We start from the raw sequence: 16,946 nt of genomic DNA on the forward strand, positions 1-16,946 counted from the left end.
CAACTTCTGGCCAAGTTTACCTCCCAACAGTGAAATATGACTGGGGTTTGGTGATAACTTGAGCAGCCAGAGTGTTGTATTCAAAGGGCCCCTTGGGTGCTCTGCAAGGTTAAATTGCTGCCAAGTATTATGTGACCATTTTGGCTGACCAGGTCCACACCACGGTACAATATTTATTCCCCATCGGGGATGCAGTGTTCCAAGATGACTGAGCTCACATCATCCAGGGCTGGTTCTGTGAGGACAGGGACAAACTGCCAAATCTCTGACCACCAAAGTGAAATCTCAATACTATTGAGCTTTTGTGGTCTACTTTGCAGAGACAGGTGTATGATCGCTATTCATCTCCATCAAAGTTATCTGAACTTGCCACTATTTTGCAGGAAGAATGACACAAGTTTCCCCTGAAAACTATACAGGACCTGTATTTATCCACTTTCAGATGAATGGAACTGTTTTGAATGGCAATGGTATTTCTACACAGTGTTAGGCTTGGTAGAATGTTTGTTTCTTGTGTTTCCATATTTTTGTTCATTGCCAGCAGTTTCCCTGAAGGAACTTACCCTCCAACATAACCCCACATTCAGACACCATCTGGACTAAGCCTTATTAATTTACAATCCCTTACTATTACTATTATTATTATTATTTCTTTACTTTCTCAGACGTTAAGTCTGGTTAAAAATGGAAAGTGACGTGGACCTTGATCAAGCGTCACTTCCTTTTAACTGTACGGTATATGTTATATTGCATTTAGGAACTTTTGGGTAATTGAACATGTATCAATAATTACAGATTTCTGTAGTTGTATATATAAGTTTGGATGTAGCTGTATTGCATTGATGTACTGGTGGATATTGTGTGGTATGACTCCTGTAGCTGATAGTATTATTGGTATAATGTCAATTTTATCCTGATGCCACATGTCCTTGACTTCCTCAGCCAGTTGGATGTATTTTTCAATTTTTTACATCCAACTGGCTTATTATTATTATTATTATTATTATCATTATTAATCATTCTATTTTTATTCATTATGTCTTGTTTATTCTTTTCCTTTATTGATTTTTTTTATCTTTGTTATTTTCCCCTCCCCATCCAACATTTTCCCTCCACCGTCTTTTCCTTCTAGTTTTTAATTGCACTATTCAACTCATTTATCTTCACCTGAATCCATGTTTACTTCTCGCTCTGCCCTCACCATCTCTGGACTGAAGCTGATATACAGGGTGAAAAGTATTTAAACCGACAAACTCTGGGAGGTTATAGGGGGCATCAAGACAAAATATTTTTCCCTAATGTCATTTTTTCCTATGAGGAGTATTTAAACCGGTAGAGGAAGATTTCTCTGGCGGCAAATGAATTAAACCAACAAACACTTTTCCAATTTTTTATGACCAAGAGACAACACATAACACAACCCAATTTCAATTACAGTAGATTTTCAAAAATTCCTCCACTGACATGAAAACAAAGGTTACACAGTTGGATCATGTACTGTCTGACACGGGCAAAAACCCCAGGAGTATCCTGAATTGTTCCTGCTACTGCTACTATCCGGGCAACCAGATCCTCTTCTGATGCAACAGGAGTTGCGTAAACAAGGTTGCGCATCTCTCCCCAAACAAAAAAGTCCAGAGGGGACACATCTGGGGATCGAACAGGTCATGGTACAGGACCACCTCTGCCAATCCACGTTTCTGGGAACTGTCTGTCCAGGAATCAACGCACACAACAACTGAAATGTGCTGGCGGCCCGTCATGTTGTAGGGAGCGGGACGTCTTCCAGCAATTCTGGCAATGCTCTGGTGAGAAAACTGTAATATTGCCTGCCATTTAATGGCCTAGGTAGCAGATATGGCCCAATTAAACAGCCCCCAACACCACCAACCCACACATTAACGGAGAACCGCACTTGATGAGCACTAGTAACTGTGGCATGTGGGTTATCCACACTCCAAACATACGAATTGTGCATGTTGAAGACTCCATCACACCTGAACATTGCTTCATTGCTAAACAACACAGAGGATGGAAATGTAGGATGCATTTCACACTGTTCCAGGTACCACTGTGAAAACTGTGCTCTGGGTGGATAATCAACTGGTTCCAGGTTGTGGACACGCTGTAAGCGAAATGGACGTAACAATTGCTCTCGAAGGACTGTTCGTACATTCATCTGATTCGTCCCCATGTTACGTGCAATTGCACGAGTGCTGACTGAAGGATCCGCTCCACATGCTGCAAGACAGCTTCCTCAAATTGCAGCATTCTTACCGTGTGACGGCGTCCCTGTCCAGGTAATCTGCTAAATGACCTGGTCTCATGCAGACGTTGGTACACAGCAGCAAAGGTCATATGATGTGGGATACGGCGAGTAGGATATTTTTGTTGATAAACACACTGTGCAGCTCATCCGTTGTGGTGCACTACGTAGCATGCACAAACCCTATCAGTGTACTCACTCCAGGTGTATCGCTTCATTAGTAAACAGAGACAATGCACTACTACACTGGTGGACAGCAGTTTGCCCACAACTGAAGAGTGTAATATGCCCTCTAACAAGTGAAGAGTGTGATACGGCCTCCACCGGTTTACATAATCCTCATAGGAAAAAATGACATTAGGAAAAAATATTTCTTTTGATGTCTCCTACAACCTCCCAGAGTTTGTCGGTTTAAATACTTTTCACCCTGTAGTGCTACCAATGTACTATCTTTGAGCTCCCATTCCCTCCAATACCTCTCCCTTCATCTTTGTCTGTCCTCATCCTCACTACAAGTTGGTGCTTTTCATCTTGTGATCTGAGAACCTGCCCTTCCCTTTTAACCTTACACGTCTATTCCTCTTTCCTTCCCAAGGAAGGAACTGTTAGTTCTGAAACTTTGGATAATTTCTTTCCCTTTTACATGTGTTTACTAGCAGTGCTAAGAATTTCGCAGGGTAAGTTCTGGCCAGGAATTCTGTCTCACAACACAAACACAATGTCCACATACCTCAAAACTAAAGTGTCTACACCAGGGCTTCATGTCATCTTTTTGAACATCTGTAGCACATTCCATTCCCTGTTGGGATGTCACACTTTAATGAACGCACATCGTCAGTACTGGATGCTCCCCAGAATATTAAAATTTTAGTGTAATAGAGTGAAAATTTACCACACTTAATCACACAATTTCTATGATGTGATCTCCTTACCATAGTGAGGTTCAAATGTCTCACAGGGTCCAGCATAGAAGTCAGACAGCCGAAAGTCATGATCACCTTTCAGCGTGAAGCCAAAACCCTTGGCTTGCCACTTCTTTCGCCACAATACGTATTCAGAGAAACCTCCAGGGCCAGCACAGACGTCGGCAAAATAAAGCAAGTCATGTGGCCCCAGCTGCGGTTTCTGGAATGTGAATTACAACAAATATATAATTGTAAAATAGTAATTTTTTTTATAGTGTGACTTGTCAAAAATGTTTAAGAGTCCATTGTAATTCAAGTGGACTCCAAAATGTTTGATGTAGCATGTCAGCCATTTGCTATTGCAATACTATATTTTAGCAACTAATTTTTATATACCTTCAATAGTTTCATTTTGTAGCCCATAGCACAAAACAAAATTTATCCAAAAGGAACATGAGATATAAACAGTAATCTCCTTTTCAAAGATTACTAAAACAGACACATACAATTAAATCACTGATAACAGGTATAAAAAAATTAAAAAAAAAACTTTTAACAGTGTCTAAGTCAGCAGCACAGATGAAAAATACGGTGATAGAATGAAACTTCATACGCTTCAGACAAAACAAAACTAAGTAAAACACATAACAAAGTTGGTAGCCCTTTCAGCAGGAAAGCATGTGCCTAAGTGCATGCATTAGTTCAGTTGGGAAGTGTGCCATAAAGCTATCTCGTGATAAGTTGGTCAGTAACTGTCACAACTGGCCTTTGCAGCCACAGATACTGGTATTGGGACAGAGTTTATCCCACAGTAGATTAAAGCCATGTGCAAGAAGAGATTTGGGTAGCTTGCTACCCAAAAGAATACTATGGTCTCATGTATGCAGTTCATAGATACAAATGTTGTGAGTGGATGAGCACTGTGCCACTGAAAGATAGTGTCTGGATACTGACCCCACAGAAATATCCATGAGTATGTACGATATCCAAGGTACATTACTGAGTAGTCAGACTTCCCTGAATCACTACCAGATGTGACTTGGAATCACAACCATAGACTCCCCGGTTGATGATGGTGGGAGTTACAACAGTCTCTCTCTACAAAACACTGTCAGAATGTGATGTTTCTTATGGGTGCCACATTTGTCACAGACACAGTCAAATGAGGTATTGCAGAAACAACAGTGACTATTAAAAATTATGTGCTACCACTTGTTAACAATCAATTTTTCTCAAAGCTCCACTGAATACAGCCTAGGGGACTGTGGAGTTAACTGTAGATTATGCCGGGGGACAGCAATTTAATGCAGTTTATTTCCCACTTTCCATTACTTATGCCCAGGTGGCAAGCACAACGTCCTTATCACATCATACAGTGATCCTTGGTGTCACATGACAAGAACTCTGACAATATATGTGGATTTACTCATATTCACATTCAGCCAAACATTGGATACTCTCATATTAGAATGCCTGCTTGTATTGCTGTCACACAAAAACATGCAGAAGTCTCCATACCCCTTCACAGTAGTCCCTAGTCATCACCACACTGTGCACACCCACACATATTTGATCAGGCTTTATAAAAAATATCACATCAGACAACATTAATGCACTTTGGTGGCCACCCTAACAAACACGGATCATATAGCTCCACTCATTTACATACCTGCTAACAGTATGAAAGAGTACGAATTTATGCTGACATGAGACTGCATTCCTTACAGAAATTGCTTGTCTTGGAAACAAAGTGACTGATTAACTGTGAACTTGATGAGAAAAAAAGGCATGTCTTGGAAACAAAGTGGCGGACTAATTGTGAAATGAGTAACTTTTCGGGCACTCATTGTAATCTGTCGATGACATTTAGCAAAAACCCTGACATACCTCCTATGATGGAGTATACAAAGTAAAACATAATTCAGGAGCTATACAGGTGGGCCATGAAGAGATTTAGTTTTATCTCAGTGAAAGCTAGTAAAAGCAAAACTTGCCTCCCTAACATATAAAGTATTCAGTATGGAAATAATACTGGTTACTATATTTGGTGGAAATTCTCATTCTCAATAAACTGATCATCCAAGTACACATTATCGTCAATGTGCATGTTTCTAAACACAAAGAAAAAAATCACCAAAATGTCAATTTCAACAATTTTCCTGGGATGAAATTTTTTTCCAAGTCTTCTCTAAGAAGTAAACGTGATTGCTAACATTTAAAAAACTGAATATAGAATCTCCATCCACGAGTAAATCCATAAATTAATTTTTTTCTGTTTCTATAATGAATACAGAGATTGTCCAGTACAACTAGCATTCATTCTTGTATTTTTGACACATAGCATCAGGCAGGAATTTTTTGAAGAGACATGAACCCCTGAGGTGACTGCACACACTTGAGAACAGATGCTTTGTTTAATTTATTTTTTTTCTCCAGTCGTACATTGAAGTATACTAAAGATCAAACGTTGGTCCTGACATGGATCAAACGGTCCTGACATGAGGTTCTTACTATTTTATGCCTATCCACAGGCTCATGAGGAACATCTCCCACGTCTCATAAATGCCACTCAAACTGGTGGATAGTGCTCAATGAAACATGCTCTATGTTCCCAAGATGTCAGTCTATTTTGAAGCTGCTCTTGAGCACATCTAAAAAAAAAAAAAAAAAAAATGTATCGAATCATCAGCTTTTTGCAAAGTACTTTTTGGATTTTAGCAAGAGATTTTCTTCAAAATTTCACAAAGAGGGCACTAGAACAAGAGGTTTCCTGGAAAATAAATGTTAATATGTAAGCAGCAATTTCTTTATAGTGAGTATAATGTTTTCAATTTAAGATGAACATTTTCCCATTTTAGCCAACAGTCATCATGTACATGATATCCCTTTACAAAATTTAGTGTGTACTATGATTCTAGATCAACAGAGCAAGCCACTAACCACTGCTTCTCATTTGTTTGTCAAAGTGAAGTAAAGCTTATGATTCTGCCATGACAGCTAAAGTAACAACCTTTTAACTGATTTCAGAGTCTCAATTTTTCTCAAGAGCTATCTCCTTCAAGCCCCGGGCCCTTATTCCTTTCCCTTTCATAGTACCAGCACCATAGTACATTTTGTCATATTCCCCTCCATCATCCTTCCTGCCTTCCAACCCTCTGGAGAGGTTTACAATCACATTAAGGATTCAGTTGTTACGGCAGTGGCTTTGACTTTACTATAAACTGAAAATCTCTGTTGGTTGTTCTGTATGTGTGTAGCTGGGTGTAGTAAAGTCTACCAAACTATTAGTCTGCATTTCTCTTTCTTACTATCAATTATAAAAAGGTCGTGTAAATAAACAAAATTTGTATCTCTTTCTAATTTCTATAAATCCTTCGATCACATTCGCAAAATGCTTGCAGAAAAATGCTTTAGAAAACCCATTAAAATATGTCAATGTCACAGCTTGTCTTCTTTAAATGAGATATATTTGACAGTAGTAAGACCTTGGTACTGGAAGTAAGGAAGATTAGTGTTTTACAAAATTCTGATGGTGAGATCATTAGAGACAGAGCACAAGCTCCGGTGAAGGATGGAGAAGAAAAATAAGGAGAAAAATTACTGTTTAATGACCCACCAACATCAAGGTAATTAGATCATTTGAAATTATTTTCCAGACGCGAATTTCATGACATCAGCTGCAATGTGATCACGTAGGCTTTCCCGGCGTAATAAGTCTTGAAAGTCTCTTCGGGTTTGCTGCCGGATCCAAAAATCAACTTGACTCGATATTTCAGTGATCCAACTGTTCGCCATCTTCAGGAAATGCTGCTTCTGCTGATGAGTCCCGCTGAGAACTGATGCCAGGTTGCAAATTGACGTCCTATATAGGCCACCGTTCAGTACATGGCGCATGCGCCGCCCATCACGGTTTCTGCCTTCCAAAACAGGGAGGTGACGCCGCCCTTAGTGAAGCACTGCTGGCAACGATATATCGCAATCAAGGCCGCACCGAAGAACGTTCAGTTTTGATGCGAGATAATACAGGATTCCACGTTTTGCTTAGAGGAAACCCATTGTCTCTGTTGATTAAATTATCAGCCAACCTAATTCCAATCGCCTCTTTATAGACACTGTTCCAAAAACCGGAAATGTTGGCAACCATGATTTGGGACTTAGGAAACGCGGGGTGTATAAAATCCCGTGTCAATGTGGGAAAGCTTACATTGGCCGTTCTATTCATACAGTGCATGACAGGTGTGTGGAACATCGCCGTCACGCGAGGCTACAACAGCTGGAAAAATCAGCGATAGCAGAACACTGCCTAAATGAGGGACACAAAATGAAATTTGAGGAAATTGTTGTGGTTGCCAACATTTCCAGTTTTTGGAACAGTGTCTATAAAGAGGCGATTGGAATTAGGTTGGCTGATAATTTAATCAACAGAGACAAAGGGTTTCCTCTAAGCAAAACGTGGAATCTTGTATTATCTGGCATCAAAACTGAACGTTCTTCGGTGCGGCCTTGATTGCGATATATCGTTGCCAGTAGTGTTTCACTAAGGGCACCGCCACATCCCTGTTTTGAAAGGCAGAAACTGTGATGGGCGGCGCATGCGCCGTGTTCTGAACGGTGGCCTATATAGGACGTCGATTTGCAACCTGGCGTCAGTTCTCAGCAGGACTCATCAGCAGAAGCAGCATTTCCTGAAGATGGCGAACAGTTGGATCGCCGAATTATCGAGTCAAGTTGATTTTTGGATCTGGCAGCAAACCCGAAGAGACTTTCAAAAATCAGCTGCAATGGGTACAGATGTATTATCCAATTGTGACATATGAAAATTTGTGTCGGACCAGGACTTGAACCCGGATTTCCCTTCTATCAAGAGTGGTCGTCTTAACTATTTCAGCTATTCGCGCACACTCCACAACCAAATCCAAATTTCTGTATGTCACTGTCCATTCCCTTATATTGCAGTCTTTAAGTAAGTCTCCCTTTAACCTTGTAACATTACTTGATTCCAACTCAGGGAGAATGACACCACCACAAGGCACTGAGACAGTTCTTATCGTTATAACGGAGTAATACATTTATACCTATTGCAGCTGATGTCATGAAATTTACATGCAGTGAATAATCCGGAATAATACACTACTGGTCATTAAAATTGCTACACCACGAAGATGACATGCTACAGACGCGAAATTTAACAGACAGGAAGAAGATGCTGTGATATGCAAATGATTAGCTTTTCAGAGCATTCACATAAGGTTGGCGCCGTTGGCGACACCTACAACGTGCTGACATGAGGAAAGTTGTTGTGATGCCTCGTGTAAGGAGGAGGAATGCGTACCATCACATTTCCGACTTTGATAAAGGTCGGATTGTAGCCTATCGCGATTATGGTTTATCGTATAGCGACATTGCTGCTCGCGTTGTTCGAGATCCAATGACTTTTAGCAGAATATGGAATCGGTAGGTTCAGGAGGGTAATACGGAATGCAGTGCTGGATCTCAACAGCCTCGTATCGCTAACAGTCAAGATGACAGGCATCTTACCCACATGGCTGTAATGGGTCATGCAGCCACGTCTCGATCCCTGAGTCCACAGTTGGGGACGTTTGCAAGACAACAACCATCTGCACGAACAGTTCAACGACGTTGCAGCAGCATGGACTATCAGCTCGGAGACCATGGTTGCGGTTACCCTTGATGCTGCGTCACAGACAGGAGCGCCTGCGATGGTGTACTCAACGACGAACCTGGGTGCACGAATGGCAATACGTCATTTTTTCGGATGAATCCAGATTCTGTTTACAGCATCATGATGGTCGCATCCGTGTTTGGCGACATCGTGGTGAACGCACATTGGAAGTGTGTATACGTCATCGCCATACTGGCATATCACCCGACGTGATGGTATGGGCCTTTCTGGATACAGAAAATGTTCGACTGCTGCCCTGGCCAGCACATTCTCCAGATCTCTCACCAATTGAAAACGTCTGGTCAATGGTGACCGAGCAACGGGCTCGTCACAATACGCCAGTCACTGCTCACGATGAACTCTGGTATTGTGTTGAAGCTGCATGGGCAGCTGTACCTGTACACGCCATCCAAGCTCTGTTTGACTAAATGCCCAGGCGTATCAAGGCTGTTATTATGGCCAGACATGGTTGTTCTGGGTACTGATTTCACAGGATCTTTGCGCCCAAATTGCGTGAAAATGTAATCTTATGCCAGTTCTAGTATAATTTATTTGTCCAATGAATACCCATTTGTCATCTGCATTTCTTCTTGGTGTAGCAATTTTAATGGCCAGTAGTGTATTTCACACAGTTGCGGACCGCTCTGATTGTTTCAAGGATGGGGAAGGAAATCAGTCATGCTCTTTCAAAGGAACCATTCTGGCATTTGCATGGAGCAATTTTGGTAAATCGCGGGAAACCTAAATCTGGATCGCCAGACATGGATTTGAAAGGTCTCGCTCCACAATGCAAGTCCAGCGTGCGAAGTCTACTAACCACTGTGCCACCTCGCTTGGTAAATAAATTGGTCACAGTTGGTTGATTGATTTGAGGGAAGGGGAAGAAAACTGGTCATGTCTTTTTGAAAACCACCACCACGACATTTGACTTACAAGTTTTAGGAAAAGGGGTAACAGAAAACTCAAATTGCACAAAGAGAGGAGGTGTTTGTGTGGATGAAGTGGGCTAAATGCTAACAAATACGGTGTCTTGTGGTTAAGGAAAAGAAACTGCAGAGAGTTGATGGAGAAAGCCAGATAGGAACAACACCTTCACCATGCAATATCACTCGGAGCTGGAACAAATGAACCAAATTGTCTGCCAGGCGACTACTGTGACCTGAAATATGAGTATCCTGTCTTGGACATTATTTTGCCCACTTCATCGGATGTAGTATTTAAACACAATCTATAATATTATTATTCGTCACTTTCCACACCTGCTGTAATCCCATACCCAAGAGCCATATAACTGGGGAATACCCAAATGCAACACCTGTCCATCCACTCATTACCTTCTGTTCCAATCTTTTAACTGGAACTTCCTACCTCATCAGAAGTGGTACCACCTGTGAAAGCAGTCACATCATTTACCAACTATGCTATGACCACTGTACAGTGCTCTACAAAGGGATGAGCCAATCAACAATGCACTTACATGAATGAGCACTGTCTACTGGCAGGGACGAAATGGATCACCTAGCTGTGAAACATACAGCTTTCCATAATGTGATTGATTTTAACAACTGTTAACAACCCCACTGCATGTGTAAATGAAAGATACAGACGTATCAATTAATGTACCATCACCTACATCCAGAAAGAGCACTTGCAGTGAGAGCACTGCTGACATAGTCAGCCTTTCACGTGAATTTCTGTAGCAGCAAATACAAGACCATCCAATGGCAGTCACTTCCTCAGTTGTTCTCCAACATGCCTCTATCTGTGCACTCTGACCAACGCAATCATTTACTGTGCAGAATGCTATTAATTATGAAATGTTGGCTTCTATCATTGCTAGGATTAATGAAACTTTGATCACTACAATCAGCCAAGTAATGCCTGAACTTCATCCCTCTTAATCAGCAACTACTTCGTATAATCGGATGAATATATTGCCAAGAACTATTATTATTTGGTATATGTAATAATAGACAATTTTAATTTTTTGTTAGGGAGGTTGATCCTGTTCAAGAGACATTGTTGGCCCCATGTGAGGATCATAAAAAGTTGCTTGAAAATTCATGATTCTTGGAACATCCCCCCATGTAAGTTGCTGTTGTCATGTGACACAGTAGTTGTGACACAAGTGTGTCATCTGCCCTTGAACTGTGAAAAGCAGTACATGATGCAGTAAGGTTCTGTCTGCAAAAACAGGGAAGAACCAAGCCTTTGCAACATAGTCTTACTTCGTTCAAACAGATGAGCAATTATGAGGGGGTGGGGGAATAGACTAAATAGTGCTTCAGGGCGTTGATACATAAGATGGAAGTAACACATCAGTGGCACTGCAGAGCTTGCTATAGCAGCCAGAGGACTATTCACACAAATTTAAGATTACCATATAACAGTGATGCATGCCCAGTTCAGCACATTGTGAGGATGTCTGTGACAGATTACATGGCCTACACTGCACAGGTACAAGCAACTGTGGCATCTAAAAATCTGATCTAAGACCACAGGAATCAACTGTTGGGAGTACGCCTCAGCTCAGCTTCCTTCCACAGCACATTATTGTCTTGCATGTCTCCAGTAATGGCATAAAAGGGTGAACTAGAGGATGAAATGCTGCTCAGCAGCATTTCAACAGGAGACCAGTTCTTTCCTGCATGTAAGGTGGTGCTCATTGTTCTATAAGGTACTGACAAAGAGAGCAACAATTTGCGAAACGTCATCCACAAAATTAATGGAATTCAGCCATAAACATACTCTGTTGGTAACTAAAATTTCAACTGCAAACCATCCAGCAATCTTCAGAGTGAGGCACTCCAAAGATGGTTAGATGTAATATTTCGACGGGGAAAGTGGCCGGCCATCTTTGGAGCAAAACACTCCAAAAATGGTTGGATGGTTTACAGCTGAAATATTAGCAACACACCATGTGTAGTTACAGCAGAATTCTTGCAATTTTATGGCTCAATTAATATGTCATGAGAACATCAAGATTCACTTGCAGAGTATACTCATTAACAACAGAGAGGTCCGCCCCGGTAGCTGAGTGGTCAGCGTGACAGACTGTCAATCCTAAGGGCCCGGGTTCGATTCCCGGCTGGGTCGGAAATTTTCACCGCTCAGGGACTGGGTGTTGTGTTGTCCTAATCATCATCATTTCATCCCCATCGAAGCGCAGGTCGCCGAAGTGGCGTCAAATCGAAAGACCTGCACCAGGCGAACGGTCTACCCAACGGGAGGCCCTAGCCACACGACATTTCCATTTCCAACAACAGAGAGCTCCAAATACTGGCTACTTGGTTCGTAGCAACATCAGTCCTGATTCTCGTTCACTTGTGTTTGTGGAGGAATGTTGAACAGTCACTGATACATTCTGAATGTTCAGCCTGTTCTGTCAATCTAACAACAGGAAAGTGATGTACTTCTCTACCAGGACAGTGTTCATTGATGCACTTCATCAAGCCCTACATAATACTCACAGCCTTCACTGCCAACATGGTTGACTGATTTGTCTCTCATCAGTTATATGTGGGACATGGTAAATAACACAAATGAAGACAGATCACAATGTTGTGGTCATGGCGTGTTTGGCCGTAATGAAAGTGGAAAATTGTTAAAGTATTACGTCTTGAATCCATTGCTTTTTTTTTTAAAAAAAAAAGAAACAAGGACATTCTGTTAGAAAATCAATATACTTTTTGCTTAATTTTTTTCCTCTCATGGCTAAACAAGGCAGGGTCATTATTACAGACTATTTTAGGCTACTATTACTGCTTTAGGTTTCATGAGGTGAGCTAGTTACACAGTGATCCATACAGTATATCACAGAAATCATCCTAACATGCAACTAATAAAGAAAATGCTGTAGAAGGTGCATAGGGGGAGTGTTCTATCAATACAGACCAATGCACCCTGGTAACAGGATATCATCCAATCAACATGGCTATGAAAGTTCAGCAGCATCCTTCACATGCATATGTCTTATGATATCACATTTTTTATTACCAGCATTGATACCTATTCTGCATGCAAAGCATTTGAAAACTCATTCTGAGGTGACTAACAATACAAATTCAGTTTTAAGATAGAAAGTAAAACTTATAAAGGTTCTCATTTGAATATGCCTCAAATAGTGGGAGAAACACATTATTTCACAGATTATTCAAAGATCAAGTTCTCCATCATTAATTTATGTGGTTCTGGAGTGCTCTCTATTTTAGTGATACTCTGTAGCTTCAACCTTATGTACAAATCCAGGCCATGTCACTCAATAAAAAGATACGGCACAACAGTCCAGTAATGCCTGAAACAAACCCCCATACGCTAGTGGTAATTATCTTTTCAACACTGATGGGTAAAGAGCGTAGGACCCTAACTGACAACTTTTTCTCTGATGAAGCTCAAGGCAAGAAAATAACTGTTTACCCTGTAACAAATGCTCTCTCTGATAATGATGCACAGTTAGCGAGGATAAATACCTTAGCGCCTTACATATGGATACTCCTCAGTGGAAATCACTTCGAATAATTAATGACTCCAGACACATATATTTTAACAATAGTTTACATGAATTTATTATGAACCAAATGCTAATATATAATTTAAACTACTCCATGATAAATTCATATCATTATTTGAAAATAGCTTTCTGTTAAGCTACTCAGAAAGAACACTAAATAGCCATGTAAAACACTACAGATCACTAGAGGGATTAAAGAACCTTGTGACAGTAAAAGGGATATGAATCTTTTGGCAAGAACAAGTAGGAATCCTGCAGTAGTTGTGCACTACAAACTAAAAATTACAAAGAAAGGTTATTAAAAAATCAAAGAACAGAATCAGAATCAATTCTTATATGGAATGCAGTGAAACGAGAGACAGACAACCAGAACCAGCCGCAGAACAAGACAACATTACTATTAAACTGGATGGAAGGGCTATAAATGATGAGTCACAGGTAGCAAATGCATTTAATAATCATTTCTTAAGTATGGTAGAAAGCATAGGAACAAACAGATCAAGAGCAAAATTACAACTATATGTTGAAAATGTAACTTCCATAAAATTCATTCATATGAATGTATCACCAACTTCTCCTTCTAAAATTACAAAAATTACACATTCTCTCAAAAATAAAAGCTCATCTGGTTTTGATGATGTTTCCAATAGAGTACAAAAATTTGTTCTCATGTAATATGACCAGTCTTAAAGGAAATGTGTAATGCATCACTAACTCAAGACATTTTTCCAGAGAGACTGAAATATGTCATTGTTAAACCCGTCTTTAGGAAAGGTGATACAAGAGATGTCAATAACTACCAACCTATTTCGCTGCTGACACCATTCTCCATAATTTTTGAGAAGATGATGCATTCTAGAATAGTATCTCACCTTATCAGAAATAGTATTCTTAGCAAATCACAGATTGGCTTTCAGAAGAGCTACCCTACTGAAAATGCCATTTATACCGTTCACTCCCCAAGTGCCAGTTGGTATTTTCTGCAACCTCTCTTGGGCATCCGACTGTGCAAATCAGAGCATTCTCCTAGAAAAATTTTACATTTCATGGGATAATGTCATATCTATGCAAAAGATTGGTTGGTTGGTCGGTTTAAAAGGGGGGGGGGGGGGGGGGGGAAGGGACCAAACTGTGAGGTCATCAGTCCCTTGTTCCTATTAAAATAATTACACAAGAGAAAGAAGAAAAGAAAGCAGACGTACAACATAATAACAGGAGAAACGAAAAACCAGAAGAACGACAGAAGGACAACTAACACTACTATGGACAAAACAGAAAAAGAAAACCACAGAGAGAAGCAAGAAATAGATAAAAGGGATAGAAACAAGAGAGCAGATGACCATGGCTGGCCAACCACGAGAATAAAAGGAAAAGCCATTCACTCTGTGAGACATTGCAACATCCAGCCTAAAAGCATTAGAGTGGAGAACACAAAGGGACAAAGTACATTTGCTAAAACTTATATAGAATGATAAAACCCACCGTCACGTATGAAATGTAAAACTAAATTAGTCAATGAGGCATTGTCAGCTAAAATTAATGCCAACGAGTCCGGCAACTGAAGCGTCCATTGTAGCACAGCAAAAGAAGGGCAGCTCACCAAGGTATGGGCCACTGTTAGCCGGACCCTGCACCGACAGTGAGGCAGGTCATCACAGTGCAGGAGGGAGCCGTGTGTCACCTAAGCATGGATAATGTGGAGTCGACAGAGAATCACAAAGTCCCTGAGAGAGGCCCGCATGGAGGTCTTCCACACATTTGTAGTCTCCTTAATGGCACAAAGTTTGTTGTGCATACTGGGACTATGCCATTCCGTCTCCGAAAGCCGCAAAACCTTGCGGCGTAGTACTGAACACAAGTCAGCTGCAGAGAAGCCGATCTCCATAAGCGGTTTCCGCGTAGCCTGTTTGGCCAGCCTGTCGGCAAGTTCATTGCCTGGGATGCTGATGTGACCTGGGGTCCAGACAAACACCACTAAATGACTGGACCATCCCAGGGCTACCAAAGGATGACAAGGGTAGCACTGGTCGATAGCTTGTAGGCTGCTCACTAAGTCAGTACACAGAAGGAACGACTCCCCAGGGCATGAACTGATGTGCTCAAGAGCATGGGATATAATCACCAGCTTGGCAGTGAAAACACTGCAGCTGTCGGGCAAGGAATGCTGTTCAATATGTCCAACATGGACAAATGCAAACCCGACGTAATCATCAGCCATCGAGCCATCGGTGTAAACCACTTCATGGCCTCGGATGTGAAGAATCGAGAGGAAGTGGCAGTGGAGAGCTGCGGGTTTAACTGAGTCCTTAGGGCCACATGAAAGGTCCAGGCGAAGCAGTGGCCTAGGTGCACCCTACAGAGGTGTACCTGAACTGACCTCAAGTACAGGTGGTAAAGGCAAGGACTCCAGTTTGGAAGGAAGGGATCGGACACGAACTGCAATTGGAAGCCCTGATCTGGGCCGCCGATGTGGGAGATGAACCGCCATGGGTGGGAAAAGGAGATGGTAATTCGGATGTGCACGAGAACTACAAACGTGTGCATCGTAACTGGCCAACAGATGTGCACACCAAACCTGCAATGGAGGGACTCCGGCCTTCACCGGGAGACTGGTCACCTTACTCGTCTTAAAAGCTCCTGTCATTAGGCGAATGCCACAGTGGTCCACTGGGTTGAGTAAACACAATGGCACACCGGTTGGTGTTGCTCAGGCAGCGGAGGGCATTGAGGTGTTGCCAGCACTTTCGCTTACGCTGATGAAGGTGAAGAATTCAAGTCAATCGGGCATCAAAAACCAGTCCTAAGAATCGATATGCCTCCACTACAGTGAGTGGATCGTCATTACGGAAAAGTTCTGGTTCCAGACGAACAGATGAACGGTACGACGTCGACAGAAGTGCGTAACACATGACTTTACAGCCGAAAACTGGAAACTGTGGTCTAGAGCCCATGACTGTGCCTTGTGGATGGCTCCCTGTAGGCGCTGCTCAGCAACACCAGTACTTGTGGAGCAGTACGAAATGCACAAGTCATCTGTAGACAGAGAGGGAGAGAAGGACGGCGCTACAACTGCTGCTAGACCATTAATAGCCACTAAAAATAGAGATACACTCAATACAGAGCCCTACAGGACCCCATTCTCCTGGATATGAGGACCCAACCCAACTGCCGACACACCATACGTTCCAGCAGCTTACAAAGAACGGTGGTGAGGCTGATGGGCCGATAGCTAACGATATCAAGCGGGTTTTTACCAGGTTTGAGCACCGAAATGATGGTGCTCTCCCATCATTGTGATGGAAAGACGCCATCGCACTAGATCCAGTTGAAGATGATGAGGAGATGTCGCTTGTAGTCAGATGAGAGATGTTTAATCAACTGACTGTGGATCCAATGTGGCCCAGGAGCTTATGTTAACACCGGGAACATCTGTTGGGGTCTGGTAGCTGAAAACATGATTGATCTTTGCCCAGACTTGGTAAGGTGATGTATGGCACCCAAAGGTCGAGACGTATCTCTCCCAACACTTCTGCTTCCATTGTTTGATAAGTTGGCGAACACGGGCACGGAGCCGTTTAACGG

General features: G+C 41.8%; 1 protein-coding gene across 1 annotated transcript in view; it reads right to left on the reverse strand.

Annotated features, from left to right (window-relative positions):
- LOC126204447 (cap-specific mRNA (nucleoside-2'-O-)-methyltransferase 1) overlaps window positions 1-16,946 on the reverse strand; it is a 286,518-nt gene that overhangs the window by 230,262 nt on the left and 39,310 nt on the right. Inside the window, exon 7 of the mRNA XM_049938834.1 lies at window positions 3,199-3,391. Within this exon, the coding sequence (XP_049794791.1) occupies window positions 3,199-3,391 (193 nt within the window). The remainder of the gene's footprint in view (window positions 1-3,198; window positions 3,392-16,946) is intronic.

This window comes from Schistocerca nitens, chromosome 9, assembly GCF_023898315.1.
Source record: "Schistocerca nitens isolate TAMUIC-IGC-003100 chromosome 9, iqSchNite1.1, whole genome shotgun sequence".
Classification (NCBI taxonomy): Eukaryota; Metazoa; Arthropoda; class Insecta; order Orthoptera; family Acrididae; genus Schistocerca; species Schistocerca nitens.